This window comes from Mycotypha africana (genome assembly GCF_025528875.1).
Source record: "Mycotypha africana strain NRRL 2978 chromosome Unknown BDF20scaffold_8, whole genome shotgun sequence".
Classification (NCBI taxonomy): Eukaryota; Fungi; Mucoromycota; class Mucoromycetes; order Mucorales; family Mycotyphaceae; genus Mycotypha; species Mycotypha africana.
This window is the reverse complement of record NW_026515732.1, coordinates 51,202-67,150: the sequence shown is the minus strand read 5'-3', so window position 1 is coordinate 67,150 and position 15,949 is coordinate 51,202. Positions and strand designations below refer to the sequence as shown.

The window sequence follows — 15,949 nt, the reverse complement described above, 5'->3', positions numbered from 1 at the left end:
CTATTCTTCAGGATACTAACCCTCAGGGATTACTAGGTTATATTAATTTTCAAGCCTAGATGCTCTGTCGTTGGTGATCATTGTATATATATAGCTATTAAAGTTTGCTTTCACACAATGTTGTTCGCTAGTTTTCTTCTGAAGGTAGCTATTGTTATGCTACATGTATTGCAATTCCTGGTGATCGTACCATGGTAACAATGAGTTTTCTATTAGATACTAGTAGGGAAAGTGCAGTATACGTAGTCGAAATCACATTCCAATCAGATCAGGGGTCATCCGTATAAGCGATTAATGTGCAATATACGCCTAAACAGACTCTCATGCACAGATAATTTAATCATCAATGGTCTGTTCTCAAAATCTGTAAGGGGTGTTAGGGGCTGACTTACGACACAATTTTTCACTTGATCCTATCAGTGGTAAATCTCCATTGGTGAAGCTTTATTATGTAATAGAACATTGTCAATTTTTCCTAGTCAAGTGCGATGCTGAACATCATTAATGAATAATGAGCTCTCCCTAAAAGACTAACTCAAAGTAATATCAAGAAAGAAAAGTCAATTCATGATTGGCTTACAGTACCTAACATTTCACCCGAGAGCAACGTATAACTTCTGCTCGTAGCATAATATGTCTTACAAGAATGCTTTCAGGTTGGTATCCGTGTGTCAAGTTAGCTAATAATAAATGATTGCTAAAAGCAACGCTAGCTCCAGCGAATATACGCTCCCTTAACTGAGCGAAAACAAATGATGCTATCAACCCTTTTCTGGCTGAAACTGTAAGTCTAATCCGTTGAAAATCTCATCAAAGTGGGAAGAAAAACTGAACTGCGAAACTCTATTTATTTTTCAGTGAAAAATGGATACAAATACAGCTCTTTTCATATGTACAGTTCTGAACTTCTTCTGCTTTAAGCTCGAATAAAAATAAAATTTTACACTACAGAAAAAGCAATAAAGAAATAAGTATACCGAAATATAGCTTGAGAAAATTGCAAATACGCATCACTTACTGGCATATTTTCTGGTCCAATCTCTTGCGGTAGCTTCATAACGTGCACGGTCAGTCTTGTAGATATGGGCCAACTCCGGAACAAGCGGATCTAATGGAATAGATAAAATAAGTCTTCATCGCTCACTCTGTTTCATAAACATCAAGCATTTAAGTTACCATCAGGATTAGGGTCTGTGAGAAGGGAGCAGACTGAAAGAAGGACTATAATGGAATCAATTATATGATATAAGCAAAAGATTTTTCAGAACGCTGTAATAACGAGCTGGCCCTTTTGTTTCCTTTTTTTTACCTTTTGAGATTGTAAGTGCAGGTGACCATTGATCCTTCAAGATATCTAGACAGATACTACCGTTACTGTTGATGTTGGGATGATAGATTTTGGTGGTGAAATTGATCTACAAACAAGACCAGATATGAGTCTCCATTGCAATACTACTGCGCATATTTGTCTCTACTCAAGTTACCTTTGGGGGTTTAAAGGGATAATCAGTGGGGAAATGAATAGACAGGAAGAAAACACCACCTTGATAAGGACTGTCTTCCTAAAACCGCGATGAGCAATATTGGAATGAGAAGGGCATAAACGAGAAGATTGATATCGAAAAAGATAAATCACTTACAGGACCCATAATAGTAGCTTGCCAATGGAATAAGTCATCGCCAATAGGGCCAGCAGAGCAAGAAGAGGGAGGATCACGCGCAAGATCTTTGAGTTCCTGTTCAATTAGCAAACAAAAGAAGTGTCAGTTTTAACTTGGTCGAGATTCCAAGATCTCGACAAAAACTTTCAGTCTTTGGTGATGCGTTGTTCAACCCGTTTTATAGCAAACATTATACACAAGCCTCTTCTAGAATGCAAAACAGCCCAAAACTAGCTTAATTAAATACCTTATTAATACGCTTTAAAGCCATTGTTCAAATGTCTATCTTTTCTGTGGTAAAGTTATAGAAAAAAAAAAAGAGAGAAAGAAGATTATGGAAAGGCTAAAAAAAGGGAGCTGTGCTTCAAATACTCGTTTTGCTGGGTTGAAAATTATATAACAGCACCATTTTTTTTTCGTTTTACCGGTAGGAAGTTGTATAAGGGGCAGGGAAATAGTAGAAATAAAAATTCAGTCAATCTTAATGGGTTGGTTTTGAACAATAGGCAAAAAAAAAAAAAAAAAGAAAAAAAAAAATACAAAAAAGAGAAAAAATCCGTCAAAGCAGAATAGAAATACAGCATCGCCAGGCACTTACTTTCCATGAATCGATTAATGTTCAGCAATCAGCATCCAAAGGCAGATCATTGCTTTCATAAAAAAATATACCTTGTTTGTCAAACCGTCTCACTCATTGTCAAGACATGAGTAAAATTCCACTTTAAGTATACTCTCGATTTACAGAAGCCACACTGTTTACAAGGAAGTCAACAATACAATCTGATGCTTTTAGTGTGATACAGAATGCGAAGTAGCTTTATGTTACAGAAAACTGCCTTTGCAGTTGTACAAAGTATTTGTTCACAAACATCTATAACACTCTATTATCCCTGATAAACTGTACTTTATAAATTTCACTTTGTTACGGCTTTTCCTCGAGTCGTTATTAAACATCTATTCGTCTCCAGCAGCGATATGTAATCTTCCAAATTGCTGTTGAAACTGCATTGATGAGCCCAAGTTGAGGAGCGAACCAGAACTTTCTTTTGATCTATTATTGTTTGCTCTTACAGTAGGATTGGAGCCCTTACTTCTTTCCGCGTTTTCAATTAATTGCTGCAATTCATCGATCCTGCTCTTTGACATAACCACTTCCTCCCTCAATTCTTTTATATATGTTACTGAAAGCTTCAGTATTGTGCCCTTATTAATCGGCTTTCCATTTGTCCCACTTTGACCAGTCGTCAGAGTTATTACATTGGCACTGGCAGGCACAGATTCCAACAAATGATCTGGAAGAAGCGTAGAAAGTTCTATACGCAATAAAATCGGACTTCATCAATAATCCTTCTATGACTGTATTTGGTCTCATCCATTACCTTGTATTCTTTCGTTGATATTATCACGTCGTCTTCTTTCGACTGCATTATGTGATTCTCTTCGCTTCCTTCTACGTTCATAGATTTCTTGATGACTGAATGACGTTAAATATCGTTCGCTTTAATAACCTTTTGAATATTCATGTTAATCCTTTCACTTACTTCCTCTGAGTCACTTCATCCTCTTCATTATTATTCATTGCAATTTCATCGAAAAGTTGCGATGAATTTGATGGTGTAACCTGTAACTCCTGACCTGTGAACACAGGAGACTGTCCGAAGGAACTACTCGAGTCTAAGCTAGTTCCAAACCATTGTGTTGCAGCAGTGGGTGAATTGCTATTAAACTGGTATACAGGCACATTATGGAATGACGAATTGGATGAAGGGTGAATAGGTATGGACTGATACTGTTGAATGCTAAATGTGCTTGGAAAAGATGACGATCTCATATGCTGTGGGGAAGACGATGAAAATTGCATATTGCTTGAGCTGTTGATAACCCCATTTCTACAATTAGCTGCTATCAGCTGGTTCTGCTGTTGATCCAAGTTATTATACATTCTGTTATGTAAGGTGGTAAGATGTTGGTTAAAAAAAATAAAAAAAAAAGAAGAAGTTGAGAAAGGACGAACAGAGTGAAAAGTTACCACTCTTATATTTCGCAAGATAGCAGCTGACAAGTTTCTTACCATTTATGGCTTGCATCCGCTTCTGTTCGCCTTTATGTTAGTGTTCACAGCAGGTACTACTGAAAAAATTAAAGCACTTTATCTTGGAAAATTTATAGTTCGATACTATCATTTCATTGGAATGCTCAATAAGTTGTAATACGACCTACAATTATAATCCACTACATGTGTGCTTTCGAAATTACAGTATTCGATCTCTCAATCGACTCATATGACCCTTTTTTTTTGGCTGAAGCTACTTTAAAACTTACAGTTTCACAACATCGCTCAGCGCTTTATTTTATTTACATTTGATTTACAAGCAGCTTCATTGTTAACTGCTAGTAGTGCTAAACAACATTTTATAAAAGTACCAGTGACGAAAAAAGGAAGTTATGAAAGGATAAAGAGTCGGACCAATTATTGGAGCTACCAATAATCTACGCTAGGATAATCTATCACCTTAATAGTGCCACCATTCTTCTCAACCATCTTCTTCTTATCCATATTCCATTTCTCAAACAGATCACTCATTTTTGATCTACTCCTTTCACTATATATGTTAACTGTAGGCACAATTCTACGAATATCTAAACTGGCAATAAATAAGGCTAATTCACGGAAACTGGAGTGTTCAGAATATGGTATCCCATAAATCTTTAAAGAGGGTGCGTCATAATAAGGCTTCAGCGCAGTTGCTGTGAGGTCAGGGGGCCTAGACTGAATTATCGATTGAAGTGATTTTTGTTGTTGTTGGACCTTAGGATCAGCTGATGCACGAAAAGTCCAACCAGTGGGCTTGAACGCAACCATTTCAGTAAAATTCGGTTCTAAGCTACGGAAATAAGCAAGGAGATTCTAAAGAGATCGTTTAGTCAGAATGAAATGGATGAACACGGAAAAAGAAAGGACGAATCACCAATTCCAATTACCTCAGGTATTATATGTCTTATAGGGATAACGTGAACTTGAGCCTCTAATGGATCGTTTACTAAAAGGTCAATCAATTTTGAATCACCAAAGGTTTCCAAAATTGCCCTTTTCTTGTCTGGTACGAATATTTTGGAATTCAAAATTTTTGCAATTTCTATAGTATCAATAAATTGAATAGATCAGTTTAAATTCTGCTTGAAACAATAAGAAAAGAAAAAAGCATGGCATTGCGTAATAAGTACCGATGAATATTCGCTCTTTGCCAAGGGAGTATGTCCCAACCACGACTAACAGTCGTTTCGTTTCTTTTCCAACAACAGGCTGAGCGGTACTGTCAAGAGTATGTTTATTTCCATTTTGCTGCACAAACCACTGCTCGATTTTCTGATCCTTTTGGTACCTGACTGATTCATTCAAATTATGCCGTCTAGCTACTTCACAAGCTGCTTTAATGCAGGAGTCCTGGGACGGGAACGAATATTTGGGATTCAAGTAGGTGGTATCCAAATAAAGAATATCAATTGGATAATCTTTCAGCATAGGATGCAAACACATTTTTGGACAAGCACGGAAGTCACCTGTATGTAAATACCGGAACTTGCCAACCTGAAAAAGGAAAATAACAGCACCAGGACAATGGTTAGCATCCAGCAATGTAACCGTAATTTGCTGATCTTTATCATCAGGGTTGCTGGTAGGTATGTTGCGAGGCGTATCTAAAGGAAGTGGAATCACGAATTCTGAAGAGACGCCTAACTTCATCTTGACTAATTCAGCAGTAATTTCGGAGCAATATATAGGGCCATGAGTCCAATTTGCAGATAAGCCCATGTAGTGATCACTATGAAAATGAGACAAGAAGTATCCTTCGCAATCTGGTATCTGGCCGAATAAAAAAGCGTCGACGACCATATTTGTGCCTGCTAGACGCTTGTAATAAGGTACAGTACGGGATTTTCTTTTCTCTGTCGATATTGTAGGGGATGATGAATACTTGGATTCACCAAACCAGCTTATCTCATTTTCGGTCAGACCAGGAGCAATATCTGTCTTGCTGGAGCTCCATATACCACGTATCTTGAACTTGGCAGTATCAAAAAGTTTAGACCAAGCGCTGACACTATCGATATTACTGGTCTTAACTGACTCATTAGTAGTATCACAATTAGACTCCTTAGCATCCTCCTTATCAAAAGTTGCCTCGCCATAATTGCTTGCTTGCTGATCGATTTCAAATGAGTCAAAAACTGGTGCTTTGTAGAGACTAGTCGATGATAGACTCGCTTTGCATTTATCAACAGCGACTGTCTTAGAATTGTCGAGGCAGGCATTAACATGGCTTTCGATATCTGTCATTGATATAGTACTATTGAACTGCTGATAGCAAATTGGGCAGCTCAATTCATTGTCAGAGTGTATTTTCTGCTCGTGATGATCCTTTGGTTCCTCTACACAACTGAACGAAGTTACTGCTGCTGTCTGTTTTGCTGTGGAAGATGTGCTGGTTGTCGAGTTGAAATAATGCTGCAACGTTGCTCGCCCAAACTTGACTTGCTTTCTTGGTGATGTCGAATCCTTATTATTGATTTTTAATTTACGCTTTTTCTCTGCTTTAACATTGGAAGAAGTTGACATTCGCAATGTTCATTACAAGACTAACATGCTCATTGCGCAGCTATAATCTGCTTTAAATGGGGGGTTTTTTTTTCTTTTTTTTTGATCCGCCAATGTTTCAACAACAGCCTTGCTTGCGGACTTAAGAGCGGGAAATCATTCTTACTGTGTGGCATGTGGGTCCGTTTCCGAAAAGTTTTATTTTTTTGTTTCGAAAAACAAATGCATGGCGATCCTCTCAATAAATGAATAACGCAAGTCGACAAATGATTGGCGGTTTGTAATCATGTGAATGCCCCTTATTTATTAGTGAGAAGGCGGCAGAGGTATTATTGACAAGATGGTTGAAACCTAAAGGGCACACAGATAAACTGATTATCAGAAATATGCTCTAGGCAGATAAAAAAGATATAGAATCGAAATTAAGAACCTTAAAGAAGTAAGGGAATAGAGGCATTGTATCATGAAGCTTACTATGGGATAATGAGACGACCAAGTTTTGTTCGCTGTAGAAAGCTAATTAATTAAGAGCTATCCTATTACTTCTGATGGGAAGGGAGGCTATTTCTCATGTCGAAGGTAATCTATTCATAGCAGCACTTGTACAACTGGCCATGATATACTCCAATTGATGTGAGTGTTAGCGCGCTGTTGTATTGGTCTGGTTGGGAGCTGATTTAACAGGTGAGAAATGAGACCAGCTACGGCTGGTGGTAGCTGCAGACGGTTATTTAAACATTCAATGAATGATATTTCGTGAGAGTGCGCTTGGGATGCTCAAAGGCGGCTACAGCTAATAATTTCAGATTTGGACGAGATACACACAATTTTTAAGCGATAAACGAGTGTAATATAGTAGTAGACAATTGAAAGTCTATGTTAGACGGTTTGCACAACGGTAGAAAGTGGGGTAATTCCATATCTCCTATAATATACAAACACGAATTAGACACACCTTCAAATACTAGACGCGTTATTATGATCATAGAATTATAATAAGCTTGTACATCTTAGTAGACATGCCCATATAATGCTGCATTCTTACTGGTTGAGAATTTCAGGGACGAGTATTTAACATTCTCTTCCTTTTCCTTGCTGTCAAATACAAATATCTAGTTCGCTATGAACGCTCCACTCTCTCATCCTTAGTATATAAGAAGAAGACTGAAGGTGACCCATCTCACCTTCAGTTTATGTATAAATTATAAGTCGCGTTCATCAAACCAAATAACAACCATAAATATCACAAAAGTGACATTGGAAAATCTCAAAAGTCCCCATATGCGCATCAGTTTCTTTTTATTGACCGCCGGGAAGCTAACCGAGTCGCTACCGGATACATTAGCTTCGTACATCGCAGGTTATTGGAAGCCGTAAGATAGGGTCTAAACTAATGTATGATCGACACATAGAGAGGAGCTTAGAATTATTGTGCAGATGTGTCTAGTGGTATAAGGTTTCCATCTGGAAAAAGCGAATGCTTTAGTTTTAAATCTTCCGACTAGTTGTTGATTATTGTTGAACGCGGTGACGTAAATGTCATTCAAAATCAAAATTGCTTGATTCGTCCTCACTGAAACCGATTGGATCTTCTCAAAAAGACTGAGCAGTATTGACTTATACAGTACTATTTAGCCTAGTGGAGTCAATATAAAGCCTTAAAGTGATATCTTGCGTCTATGGCTCTGCATGGTGAGCCAACGTTCCATGCCGACCTTTAGACATAGACCTTGTTTCCTGTATGTACTCAAACCAAACCAAAAAAGCATCCCTACATGTTCGAGATACCAACCCCAACCTGAGCAGATTATCCATCATGTATAGCTTTATCTGTCAACATGAAAACATATAATGATAGCGTATGCAGGTATTTTGTATTAAGAATTATCGCGAAAAACATCAATCTACAGTTAGGAGTATATCTTTTTAGAAATCTATAAACATCTCATGATAAGGATCACCATCGTCTAGTACAGCTGTTGAACCAGATAGAGTCCTATCATTAGGATGAATTTCGAAATTGTTTGTGTCTTCTTCACTTGAGCATAGTGGTATTATCGGTGCCTGTCAGTTTCCGAAAAGAAAGCGATTGACATATAAAAAAGCAATCGATTAATCGAATTACGAAAATTTAAAACTCCTGACGAATTATCAACGAATGCTGATACGATTGGCATACTTACTTGGATCGTTTTGTTGAAAATTGCCACCCAATCTATTGGATTCTTCTCAACACTGAACCAATGATGCTGTTTAATGTCCGTCGCTCCATCCTTCGAACTTCCTAATCGTTTTGTCCAATCGCTAACCAATAACTTTTTGATCAAGTCTTCTGCAGCTTCACTGACGTAGATTGGACAGTGCATTGTGCAACGCAAAATACGCTCATAAATACCAAAGTGATTATCGTCGTAGAAGGGTGGATAGCCTACCAACATTTCGTAAATCAATATACCGAGAGACCACCAATCTACGGCTAGATTGTGCCCTTTACTCTGGATGATCTCTGGTGCCAAGTATTCTGGCGTCCCACACAGTGTCCATGTTCTGTCTTTTAATTTCTTTGCGAAGCCAAAGTCTGTGATTTTAATGTAACCTTGGTGATCGAGCAAAATATTCTCAGGCTTGAGGTCTCTGTAGACAATATCTTTGGAATGAAGATATTCAATTGCGAGAATGATTTGTGCTGCGTAAAATCGAGCGGTGTCATTGTCAAATTTGCTTGCTTTTCTCAGATGCCGAAACAGTTCCCCTCCCATAACATATTCTTGCAACATGAATAGATCTAAATGATCCTGAAACGTAAGATATCTATTTTGTTTTCAGTAAAATCAGTGCCTTGTTGAAATAGTAGTGATAAAAGGAAGAATATTTACAGTTTGACAATGAATGGAAAGTTGAGTTCTGACAGCACCTGTCTTTCTGAATTTATATGTTCTACTTGTCTCAACTTGACAATATTTGCCTTTCTCAAGACCTTCATAGCATAATATTTCTTACTGTGGTTCTTTTGTCTCACTAAGCAAACTCTACCAAAAGTGCCCGTCCCTTAAGTTGGTAATTCAATATGAGTCGTCACTACTTTAATGCATGTGATATTTCTTTTCGATCATCCGACTTGTTTACCTACTGTTTCTAGGAACTCGTAGTCATCCTTACCAAAGTCTGAAAAAGGTGTAAATTCGGATGCTTGATCTTGCCAGTACTTTAGTTGCTCCTGATGTGCTATCCACATCTGTTTGCCAACGGTGGTGCTAATATCTCCCGATGCTTTCTTCTTGTAGGTTGCAGCAGAATCCCATAACAAATGTTGTAGCGTTTGAGACGGACTGAATGTATTTATGAAGGAGGAGGTCCACGTGAAAATTGTCTTTTGCTGCTGTTGATACGCTTGCACTCTATCCTCATTGTCAAAAGTTATCGTTTCATTGAGTGCGTCTTGATCATTATCATTCAGAATAGTTGAATAAGTGGACAGAGTTGTTTTACAATGGGTTCCATTTTCATTGTTTTCGAGGCCGTGTTCATTCGATGTTGTCTTGAATAATAACGTCAATAAATTGGATATGCTTTTGAGAGGCATTCCAATTGATGTCGACCTGCAATTTCACAACATAACGGGAAAAGGGAGAAGAAGAAAAGCAGGAAATATACCTTTTTTCTACGGTTTCTTTTTCAGAGCTGGAAAAAAAGTTACCAAATGAGTCTACTATTCATGCCCATGATCACTTGTGTCTGTGTCTGTGTCTGTGTCTGTGTCTGTGTCTTTGTAGACATACATGGATTTGTGTAACAAAAGAGTTTGAAGAGACATCTCGCGTTGTAACCTGAACGTTATCCCCAGTTATGCTCGTGTCTATTCCCTGATGGACTCTTCAAGATACGCCCCTGAACAAATGACCGAGTAAAAATTAGATAAAGCAGTGCAAGGAAACTCTGGGGTTTGATGTGTCAAATTAAGGTTGGAAAGTAGAGGCAAAAAAGTTCAGATTCTGTTTCGAATATCCTAATTTTGTTTCAGTCCATCCTTATCGGTAAACACTAGCCACATGTATTCAAGTTAAACATTCGACAATATCAATGAATATCAATGAAATGCATAACTGAAATCTGTTCGTTTAAATGAGGAAAAAGATCAGTATTGAGCTCCATATTAAGCTAAGTAAGCTCATTCGACCTTGATTTTGGCTAATAATCTCCTTGTCTACTTACGTTGCGACACATAGAGATGCGCAAAGTAAAAAATTGTCGCTATTTCTAAAAAGTATTCTAATTGTGCAAGGCCTTACCATAAATAACAACATCCAGGACGACTGTAAGACTAGTTCTCCATCAGTTGATGAATTGACAGATCCGTTGTAGTAGGTAGTTCGTAGCAATCATCATCAGCTCAATAAAACGTTTAAAGAATTTGTTGCAACCTCACACTGTTTATTCTAACGCTTTTGACAATTGATCTGACTATTTTGATTTGACTATAATAGCAGATACTGTTGTAATAGCTATTGTATGTACAATTTGTAAACATGATGGCTGCTATTACCACCTGGTTGCACCGTAAACCTACGGCACAGACCACAGGAATGTTAGCCTTCTAATAACTCAAGGCAGAACACACATAGCTTAAAAAGTTTCACTTCCGATAAATGATACAAGCATTTGGTATCATACAATAAACGGTAGGCAATAACAACAATAGCTAATGCAACTCCAATCAATCTACAAATTGTATAGTTGCAGTACCATGAAAAAGATACTCTTCATATCAATACCATTACCAATTCATCCAGTACTGATTAGCGTAAAAAAAAGTGAATCAAGTTCAAGGAGGAAAAAAAACTCACTGTTTTTCCGGTCTCGTTAATTATTTTGTTAAGGATAAGAATGTAAAAAGAGAGAAACTTTGAAGAATTTGCCGGTTTTACACTTGGGAAACCTCCGAAAAGTGATGTGCGATTATTGAATAAATAAATTACTATTGCTTTATTTTCGGTTTCGTATACTACATATACAATTAGAATAATTTCCTGTAAAAGTAAGAAAAGGATGGATAGAGGTGATGTTTGGATTAAGATAAGGCAAATCCTATTGTTGTGATAAGGGCGATTGCTGTATGAGTGTTTGTGAATTATGATATGTATAAATTTCTTATTGTGTGAGCGTTCTAGTGATTCTAACGGGATGTGCGTGATGTGAAGGACGCGTTATTGAGGCGGTGTTTGCGTGTGTTTTTCTGACTGTTGCGTAAAGATATGAAAGTATAAGTATAAACTGTGAATATATCAATATCATCTATCTATGTGTATGTGCGTATGTGCGTGTGTGTGTAAGTGTGTATGTGCGTGTGTGTGTAAGTGTGTATGTGCGTGTGTGTGTAAGTGTGTATGTGCGTGTGTGTGTGTGTGTGTGTAAGTGTGTATGTGCGTGTGTGTGTGTGTGTGTGTGTATGTGTGTGTGTGTGTGTGTGCGTGTGTGCATGTGTATTTGTGTCTATGAGATTGAAGTCAACATCCAAAAAGGCGGTATTCCTAATCGACCTTTCGCTTCATCATCATACATCAACTTGGCAATATCCTGTTCAATGTCAAACATATTAAAGTCCAATTCTTCTCCACCATTGCTGTCCCATCTCTCACCAAAATCTGTCATATGTTCTACCATCCAGAGGCGATTGGCTTCTGTTCTTGCTCTTACAGAACTGTCTACAGGTGTATTGGCATAGTGACTGTAGCTGAATGCTTCCTGAGCCATGTAGGCTAAGGGTTGTAGCCGTGATTTAACAAAAGCTGCATCTCCTGCAGTGAGCTTAGGCAAGGATTCCGAGTATTTCTTGAGGTGTTGTACAACAGAATGAGAGATTTGGCCACGGTTTGCGGCTGCGTAATGCCAGATATCCTTAGCTATGCCAGCATTCTGAATACCACGCGCCAATAGTGTCCAGTATTGTAAATTAAGAGTCTCATAATGCAACAAGGCTTTCCATTCTGTTTTTCCATCGATATCAGCGCTAGCTGATAACAATAAAATACGACCCCGTGTTGAACTGGCTTCGTAAGGCTGAGCGCCATCCTCTGTGAACTGTTTACCGATACGCATACGACATCGATTTGCAACACGTAAGAACAATCGAACGTCATCTGTAAATGCAGCCATGGCTATCACTTGGAGATCATACAGTACACCGCGATGATCCGTCATTTGAGCCAAATGGATACCGGTCGGGGAAGTGACAAGATATTCCAAGAATTCAGCTGTCATACCTTGTAAATCGATATATTCTTTATGTGTGAGTGCTTGCATGTGTCTCAGTAAACGAAAACAATCCAATAAAGAAGAGATATCTGTCTTTGTGAGATCGGAGGTATTCAGAATACGGTTATGGCTGTATTTCGGTATCACATGGGAGATACGACTCATGCTAGGAAAATAATAGCCTTGATCAGACAAAAAGTCCAGTAGATGACTGTCATCAGGTATACGACGGGCAGAATTGTATTCATCTTCGTCTTCTACAGCATATTCGTTGAGAAAGTTGACTCGAATGAGATTAGCAGCCGCTCGGCCGTATTTTTCTTCGCCTGTGAAATAATTGGCTAAAGTGAGGATGGTGACATTCTTTGATAATGGGCCTAACTCATCTTTTTCAGACGTTGTGGCAGAAGAGTGCGACGCAGTTGACAACATGGTCGAGTCGAATGCCACTGCGCCTTGTGGATGCCGCTCTGAAGATGGGTCTAAAGAAGATGGAGTGGATGTGGTGGTGATCTGCGGTGCGAGCCTCTTTTGTGAGTCTTCCAAAATGATCTTTGCTTTTTCCTCTAATCTATCGATAGCAGCTCTAATTTCGTAATGATTGGTCCAATGTTCATATCTGAGTTGATTCATGGGCTGCTCATTGTAGATGAACAGCTTGTTGTGATTGAAAGTTTTCCTCGCGATATTTTCATCCAAACTGTCCAATGAAGATTGAATGGCCATTAAACGGTTGAAAGCACGTATAGAGGAGGCCTCCTTTTTGTTTTCCTCTTGTGAAGGATTACCGGAGAAAAGTCTAAAGACCCAACCAATGTTTTTAAAATTACCCTTATCTTTACTATAAGGTCGTTCAACAGGTTCCCATGGCACGGTAGGTCTATTTAAACGACGATTTTCTAAAGCACCTAAACGCCATAATAACTCGAGCTACAAGTGACAGTGATGATGTTAGTTGATACTGGTGGGCACTTCTATCGTTAGTACTGTCCTTTTATTACCTTGCTTCTACGTCCATATCTCATATTTAAATTATATTCTTCGGTTGCATCATGTCTGAATATGATTTGTGGCTCTTCTGGTGTTTTCGGCCTCTCATCTTCATTGTTCAATAATACAGAGTTGTTCAAAAGTCTCGTCATGGGTACAATAAAATACTTGATGTCGTCACCATATCTTTCCAACTGAGTTGTGATCTCTTTAAATCCATTTCTGCTTAAATAACAATTGCCATCGAAGGGCATAATCCATTTAGCGTAAGGCAAACTACGTCCATGTCTGATGGCTGTGTTACGTCCACCATTCTAAACACAGAAAAACCAAAAAAGCAAGGGTTATTTATAGCTTTGATCCAGTAACCTATGGCAGTCATAGCTACACTATTCTCTTGCCATTTATCCTATCCCATACTCCTATACTTTGGAATGGATGGTGTGTCTACTTACATTATTCATAGCATACAGATTTTTGAGATGATAGGTATAGTCGAGAGCTCTTAGTTTAGAAACTTTTGAGAATCTTCGGTAATCGTCCGAATGAAGGAAATCGGCATCAGGGAACTTTTCCAGATCAAAGTCTATTCTACTATACTCCTCTTCATCGAAAGGAACACGAATATAGTCCATATTGTACCTATCCAACAAGCGAATGATGGTAGCCTCGTTAACAGGATCAATGATACGGTTGAGTAGGAATATTTTCTGTGTGTTGGGGAAGTTAGGTTCATGATCCAGAATAAATTGTAGGTTGGATAGCGTCTGGCCTTCTTTATGTCGTGGTGGTAAGTCATTACCTATGATACGGTATAGAATGATCTTGTCTCTTTCTGTATGAAACAAGTTTTGTTGCTGTTGCTGATTTCCGTGTTGTATATCCCAGCGATGTTGCTGTTTACTATGACCATTCCCACTGGCACCTCCTTTTGTAACGAAATGATAGAGAGGCAAATAGCCGAATATGAATAATAGGCCTAGAAGGATAGCTAGTAGTTTGAACCATTTTGCGTGCTGTCCACCATATAGGAAGAAGGACGAGGAGGATGCTGTACGTCGAATGGTGGGTGGAAATTTCTTATCTTTATAGTAAATAGCGGGTGGAGGTTTTTTGTTGGTTGTTGCTGTTGTTGTGAGAGTGCTTGTAGGTGAAGAGCTTAGATCCAACGACAACATGTCGGGTTGATGACGCTGATGAGGATGGTGTGGCTGTGGGTGCTGATGATATATATTCTGAGATTGACTTGGTGGTCGTCTATGCTTTGGGATATATTCTGTTGAATTTGAAGTTGAGCGACTTGTATTTACATTATCGTGTTTTAAAAAGGGTGGTAACAGCCTTTCCTCCATTACTTTTTTTTTTTTCTGGTTTTTTTTTTTGGTTTTTCCTATGATTTGGGTTTATGCCGGGTGAAAAATTAGGGGCTCTTTTTTTATATATATATAAATAAGGGGAGAGGGGAAAAAAAAAAAAAGCAAGAATTCTATTGATAATAGCTATGCAACAAAAAAAGAGGAGATTATTGTACTTTTAACAAAAATACCCTTTATCCCACAAAAACTACTACTGAAAGAAAGAAAGGAAAAATCCAAAAAAATAAAACAAATTGGGGCTATCGATGACACTATGCCACAAGGAAAATAAATGATGAAAAAAAAAAATATAAAAAAAGGGTTGAGAGTTTCTGTTTGGTTTCGATTTTTTTTTTTTTTTTTTTTTTTTGTTTTAGACTCATATTTCTGATAATCTATAGGGAAAAAGAGCTCCTTTTTTTTTTCTCTCCAATGTCTATTTTTAGATTCGGGTCGTTGTCTCTTTGACGTATCCTAGGCAACCCACCTAAAAAAAAAAAACCATTGTGTGCATATTCAAATCTTTTTTAAAAATATTGTCTTTTTATATAAGCGTAGATCACATCATGAAAATCCAAATATTTTAATCTTAAACCAATGACATGTAATTTTTAAGGTTCGACATGAAATAAAATTTTGCGCCAAGAAATCAGATAAAAAAGATTGTAAACGATTCAGTTACTTTTTTCTTTTTATTCAAATATTAGAACAAACATGCGCAACGTTAGTGAATTTATTACTGATAGAGAGATTCTTCCAGATAATAATAATATGGATGGTTCATCTTAAAAAGAATTGAGCAAAGAATGGATTGGGAAAATAAAAACAAATATTATCACTGGCAACGAATCTGATAAAACAGACCCTTTTCCCGCGACCTGGAGAGAAACTGCAGAACTCTTCAACCAACATAAGGTGATGCTCAGCAATGGACTGAAAAAGGTTTATGCGTCTTTCGGTAACAAAGACAGCTACGCACAGGGAGCAAACAAGGACAAAAAAGCGAAACCAACATCAGATACTGATGTGGCTAGCAATGACAATAAGAAACATAATTCTTTATGTCGTCATGATGCCATCAAACATCCTGATAG

General features: G+C 37.9%; 5 protein-coding genes across 5 annotated transcripts; all 5 read right to left on the bottom strand.

The window, feature by feature from the left end:
• Positions 1-1,010: 1,010 nt before the first annotated feature.
• On the bottom strand, positions 1,011-1,932 carry BDF20DRAFT_824221 (ubiquitin-conjugating enzyme E2-16 kDa; the record flags this gene model as incomplete). The annotated part of the gene is made up of 6 exons (XM_053077874.1): positions 1,011-1,108; positions 1,177-1,221; positions 1,310-1,415; positions 1,485-1,562; positions 1,641-1,736; positions 1,909-1,932. 6 exons carry the CDS (start codon positions 1,930-1,932, stop codon positions 1,011-1,013), a joined length of 447 nt encoding a protein of 148 aa, XP_052933854.1.
• Positions 1,933-2,210: 278 nt separating this feature from the next.
• On the bottom strand, positions 2,211-3,652 carry BDF20DRAFT_880910 (helix-loop-helix DNA-binding domain-containing protein). Its single transcript, XM_053081646.1, has 3 exons — positions 3,203-3,652; positions 3,041-3,135; positions 2,211-2,974 (listed from the first exon to the last, which is right to left on the bottom strand). The coding sequence occupies exons 1-3, from the start codon at positions 3,601-3,603 to the stop codon at positions 2,616-2,618; spliced, it is 855 nt and encodes a 284-aa protein (XP_052933853.1). The 5' UTR covers positions 3,604-3,652; the 3' UTR covers positions 2,211-2,615.
• A 247-nt stretch (positions 3,653-3,899) lies between these two features.
• On the bottom strand, positions 3,900-6,305 carry BDF20DRAFT_880907 (beta-lactamase-like protein). Its single transcript, XM_053081645.1, has 3 exons — positions 4,887-6,305; positions 4,644-4,798; positions 3,900-4,569 (listed from the first exon to the last, which is right to left on the bottom strand). The coding sequence occupies exons 1-3, from the start codon at positions 6,277-6,279 to the stop codon at positions 4,141-4,143; spliced, it is 1,977 nt and encodes a 658-aa protein (XP_052933852.1). The 5' UTR covers positions 6,280-6,305; the 3' UTR covers positions 3,900-4,140.
• Positions 6,306-8,184: 1,879 nt separating this feature from the next.
• On the bottom strand, positions 8,185-9,841 carry BDF20DRAFT_823754 (kinase-like domain-containing protein; the record flags this gene model as incomplete). The annotated part of the gene is made up of 4 exons (XM_053077826.1): positions 8,185-8,322; positions 8,442-9,069; positions 9,135-9,306; positions 9,385-9,841. The coding sequence occupies 4 exons, from the start codon at positions 9,839-9,841 to the stop codon at positions 8,185-8,187; spliced, it is 1,395 nt and encodes a 464-aa protein (XP_052933851.1).
• A 1,783-nt stretch (positions 9,842-11,624) lies between these two features.
• BDF20DRAFT_880899 (alginate lyase-domain-containing protein) lies at positions 11,625-15,224 on the bottom strand. Its single transcript, XM_053081644.1, has 3 exons — positions 13,956-15,224; positions 13,512-13,814; positions 11,625-13,440 (listed from the first exon to the last, which is right to left on the bottom strand). Exons 1-3 carry the CDS (start codon positions 14,850-14,852, stop codon positions 11,749-11,751), a joined length of 2,892 nt encoding a protein of 963 aa, XP_052933850.1. The 5' UTR covers positions 14,853-15,224; the 3' UTR covers positions 11,625-11,748.
• Between the last annotated feature and the right edge of the window lie 725 nt (positions 15,225-15,949).